Source organism: Myotis lucifugus, unplaced genomic scaffold (genome assembly GCF_000147115.1).
Source record: "Myotis lucifugus unplaced genomic scaffold, Myoluc2.0 scaffold_4, whole genome shotgun sequence".
NCBI classification, from domain to species: Eukaryota; Metazoa; Chordata; class Mammalia; order Chiroptera; family Vespertilionidae; genus Myotis; species Myotis lucifugus.
Window position 1 is genome coordinate 13,609,854 of NW_005871052.1, and position 5,253 is coordinate 13,615,106.

A 5,253-nucleotide genomic window follows, 5' to 3' on the forward strand; every position below is an offset into this window, starting at 1 on the left:
ATCAAAATTACTTCTTGCGTGATTTTGAGACACCCTGTATCACTCATTCAGCAAATATTTAGTGAGTACCTACTACGTGCCAGGTACTGGTCTAGTCTCTTGGGATAACTAAGTAAATGAAACAGTGATATGCCTTCTTGGAGTTTATATTTAGGCAGGAGGAGAGAGGATAATAAACAATAAGTAATAAATAAGCAAATTTGTATAATACATTAGAACTTAATAGATAATATGGAAAACTAGAACAGAATAAAAAAGATCAGGAGTGCCGAAACCAGTTTGGCTCAGTGGATAGAGCGTCAGCCTGCAGACTGAAAGGTCCCAGGTTTGATTCCAGTCAAGGGCATGTACCTGGGTTGCGGGCACATCCCCAGTGGGGGATGTGCAGGAGGCGGCTGATCGATGTTTCTCTCTCATCGATGTTTCTGACTATCTCTCTCCCTTCCTCTCTGTAAAAAATCAATAAAATATATTTTAAAAAAAAGATCAGGAGTGTGATTGGGCTGGATTGATTTATCTTGAATAGGGTAATGCAGATAGGTCACATTGAGAAGATGACATTTGTGCAAAGACTTGAAATTGGTGACTTAGCCTTATAAATACACAGGATGGGCAGTGAAGGCAAAGAGTATTCTAGGCAGAGGTAAAAGCCAATACAAATACCCTTAGGTAGGTACCAGGAACAGCAAGGAAGGCAGTAAGCTTAGAGTGAAATGGGATTAGTAAGAGTTGAAGTCAGAAAGGTAATGGAGAATCTGGACTATGTAGATCCTTATACGCCAGTGAAAGGACTTTGACTTTTACTCTGAATGAAATGGGGAACCATTGCAGGGGTCCTCAAACTACGGCCCGCAGGCCACATGCAAATACAAATATTGTATTTGTTCCCGTTTTGTTTTTTTACTTCAAAATAAGATATGTGCAGTGTGCATAGGAATTTGTTCATAGTTTTGTTTTAAACTATAGTCCGGCCCTCCAATGGTCTGAGGGACAGTGAACTGGCCCCCTGTTTAAAAAGTTTGAGGACCCCTGCATTAGAGTGTTGTTAACAGCAGTGACATGATTTGACTCTCATTTAATGAAATGCTCTGACTGTTGTATTGAGACTAGACCATAAGAGGACCAAGGAGACCTGTTAGGAAGTTTTTATAGTACAGTAATCCAGGAAAAAGATGATAGTGACTCACATAAGGAAGATAACAATGGAAATAAATGATAAATGGTTGGATTCTAGATTTATTTTTAATGTAAACCCAACAATATTTGGTGATAGATTAGATGAAGGCTATAAGAAAAAGAGACTGGATCATCAAATGGAGTTGCCATCAAGTAAACTAGGAAAGGCTGCAAATAGAGCAGGTTTTGGGGGAAATCAGGAGTTCAGTTTTGGACATGATTCATTTGAGATGTCTATTAGACCATCCAAATAGAGATATTAATAGCCAGTTGGGTATATGACTAGAGTTTTGGAAAGAGGTCTGGGCTGGAGTAAAAGTTTAATGAGAGTCATTAATATATAAATGATATATATGTTTGAGCCTGGAGTTCTCAAACGTTAATGGTTTTGGGGAGAAAAGAGGAACTAGCAAAAGAGAAAACAAGGATAATGTAGTGTCCTGGAAGCCAAATGTGTTTCAAAGAGGAAAGAGTGATCAACTATGTTAAAACTGCTGATAGGTCAAATACAACGAAGGTTGAAAATTGACCATTGAAGTGTACAATATGGAGGTCACTGGTGAGCTGGAAAAGAACAATTTTGATAAAGTGGTAGGGCAAAAGCCTGATTGGAGTAGGCTTGAGAGAATTGAAGGAAAGGAATTGGATGCAATAAGTATAGACAACTCTTTAGAGGAGTTTGCTGCAAAGGGAAGGAAATAAATTAGGCCTATAGAGATCAGGATGAGAGAAGTATGATCAAGAGGTTTGTTTGTTTGAGATGGGATGAATGAAAATGTTTATATCCTAACTGGAATGACCCAGTAAGAGAACAAAAAGTTGACAATGTGAGAGAAAAAGGAGAATTATTAGAGCAATGTCCTTAAACCAGCAAGAGGTGATTGGCACAATTGTATAAGTTTAGAGGTTGGCTTTAGGAAGAAACATGGATAATTCATCTATGATAGCAGTTGAGAAGACAGAGTATGTGGTGTGGTTCCTGGGGTGTGAGTAGATGTGGTAGTGGGAATCATGGAAGTTCTTTTCCTGACTGCTTCAGTTTTCTCAGTGAAGTAGGAAAAAGATCATCACCTGAGAATGAGAATGGGAAAAGAGGAGTTGCGGGGAAAGAGAAGAAAATACGGTGTAAACTAATCATCCAGAAAAGCAAGAAAATGAATGACAAAGGCAGTGTGGTATGGTTGCCCAGTAGTATTAAGGATCATTTGATGAAGTTTTTTTTTTTAATATATTTTATTGATTTTTTACAGAGAGGAAGGGAGAGAGATAGAGAGTTAGAAACATCGATGAGAGAGAAACATCAATCAGCTGCCTCCTGCACACCTCCTACTGGGGATGTGCCCGCAACCCAGGCACATGCCCTTGACCGGAATCGAACCTGGGACCCTTCAGTCCGCAGGCCGACGCTCTATCCACTGAGCCAAACCGGTTCTGGCTTGATGAAGTTTTTACGTAAAGCAAATAGTTGTATGGGTTTTTATCCAGCCACTTTCTGCTGCATAGATGCAGGTACAATAGTCAGTAGAAAAGTTGTATTTAACAAAGGCTTGTAGTTTTTTCCAGAAGAATACAATGAAAGCCAAAGAGGGGCAGGAAAATCAAAGGAATGATTATAATTCATTCTCATGGAATTTAAACTAGGTGCAGAGGAGGACATCAAGAGGATGAGGGACCATGAAAAATTAGCATGAATGGATTGAAGGTCTTAGTGCAGTTGAAGGATTGCTGGGGTAATAAAGAGAGTGAGTTAGAAAGGTAGGAGATGGTCCAAAAGTATAATACATGGAACAGAACAGGATATAAAACTAAGATGAGGGAATGAGAGAGGAACCTAAAGAAGCACTCACTGCTAGGATCATGCAAGTGCAGAGTTGGTCCTTACATGACCCTGAAAGTGAGTGCCTCCTTAAATTTTACACCCTGAGAGCCTCATTTATACCACCTGGCTCACCCTAGTCCCATCCTTGACTGAGAATATGAAAAAGTTGTAAATAATGGACTGAATTTCAGAGAATATAGTGGAAGGATTGAAGGAATTAGGGAGAAATGAAAAAAAGAAGGCAAAATAAGGTATTTACAAAGCCTTATGGAGATCAGGATACTAAAAAATGAGCATGACCTGAGAGTTTGGGGTTCTTTGGTTACTGTTAAAAAAAACAACACAGGAATAAAGAGCATAATAAGATTAATCCTAATGGATTCAAGGTTGGCAATGTTATTAGTGTTGCTGGATAAGGAGGAGTGGATTTCTCAGGCCAATATGAACCTGTTCTGTTTTCATCAATGAGTTGTATCTTCATTCTACCATCTTGCAAAGTAGCTCTTTTGAGAATACAACATGAACAAGTTTAGATTTTTTTCTTGTCCTTAATGGACAGGTATATAGATAACATTTTGTAAATATTACTTTGAGATGTAATTTAACATATTTATCCTTTTTAGAATGGACAACAAATTGTGGGAGAAAAAGCTTTAGAATATTTAGCTCAATATTCAGAAGACCCAGAACAAATCTTTACAGCTTTAAAGTAAGTAATCCATATCCTATGGTTCGGAAAGGATTTCCTCTGTTAATCTTACTCTTGGTCTATAAACTTTGCTGAAATAGTGTTGATGGGGTCAGGCTGTGTCAGTGCCTACTATACAGCTGTTTTGTATTTAAAATTGTTTCCAGCTTTATCTATATATATAAAAGCCTAAGCGACTGAATGAATGAACAAACGAATGACCAGTCGACCGGTCGCTATGATGCGCACTGACCACCAGGGGGTAGATGCTCAATGCAGGAGCTGCCCCCTGGTGGTCAGTGTGCTCCCACAGCCAACTTCCCATGGCCAGCCAACCTCCCATGGTCTCTCCCTCCTGCTGGCCGGCCCCAATTGGCCCCAATCAGGACTGGACAAGACGGCCCCCATTGCCGGGCAGGCCGAGGGACCCCACCCATGCTTGAATTCGTGCACTGGCCTCTAGTTGAGATATAATTGACAAATAACAATGTGTAAGTTTAAAGTATGCAACCTTATGATTTGATACATGTGTATATTGTGAAATGGTTAGCACAATAAGGTTAGTTAACACATCCATCCCCTCAGAAAACTGCAATTTTTTTGTGTGCATGGTGAGAACATTTAAGATTTACTCTCTTGGCAACTTTCAAATATATCATACATTATTGTTAACTATAGTCACTGTGCTGTACATTAGTTCCCTAGAACTTATTCATCCTATAAGTGGAAGTTTGTAGCCTTTGACCAACATCTCCCCATTTCCCTCCTCAGCCCCTGGCAACCACCATTATACTCAGTTTTTATTTATTTGGTGCTTTTTTTCACTTCCCTCATGTAAGTGTGATAATACAGTATTTGTCTTTCTCTGCCTGACTAATTTTACTTAGCATAATTTCCATCCATATTGTTTAAAAAGTCAGGATTTTTTTCTTTAATATGGCTGAATGATAGTCCATTGTGAAATGTGTGTCTCTGTGTGTGCATACCATTTTGCTTTATCATTCACGCAGACACTTAGATTGTTTTCATATCTTGACTATTGTGAATAATGCTGTAGTGAACATGGGAATGCAGATATTTCTTTGAGGTAGCAATTTTCATTCCTTTGGGTATATACCCAGAAGTGGGGTTTCTGGATCACATGTTAGTTATATTTTTTATTTTTGAGGAACCTCTTTAACTGTTTATCCATAGTGGCTTTACCAATTTATAATCCCACTAACAGTATACATGGGTTCCCTTTTCTCCACATCCCCACAAACACGTTATCTATTGTCTTTTTTATGATTGCCAGTGTAATAGGTTTGAGGTGATATCTCGTTGTGGTTTTGATTTGCATTTCTCTGATTATTAGTGATGTTGAGCATCTTTTCACATAACTATTGGTTATCTGTATGTCTTCTTTGGAAAAATATTCAGGTCCTTTGCCCACTTTCAAAACAGATTGGTTGGGTTTTTTGTTTGTTTTGGTATTGAGTCAAATGAGTTTCTTATATATTTTGAATTTTAACTCCTTATCAGATATACTAGAGGCCCGTGCATGAATTCGTGCACTGAGGGGGGGGTCCCT

The 5,253-nt window shown here is 38.7% G+C and overlaps 1 protein-coding gene across 1 annotated transcript in view; it reads left to right on the top strand.

Annotated features, from left to right (window-relative positions):
- TEX11 (testis expressed 11) overlaps positions 1–5,253 on the top strand; it is a 404,641-nt gene that overhangs the window by 292,352 nt on the left and 107,036 nt on the right. Inside the window, 1 exon segment of the mRNA XM_023765080.1 lies at positions 3,619–3,704. Coding sequence (XP_023620848.1) covers positions 3,619–3,704 — 86 coding nt within the window.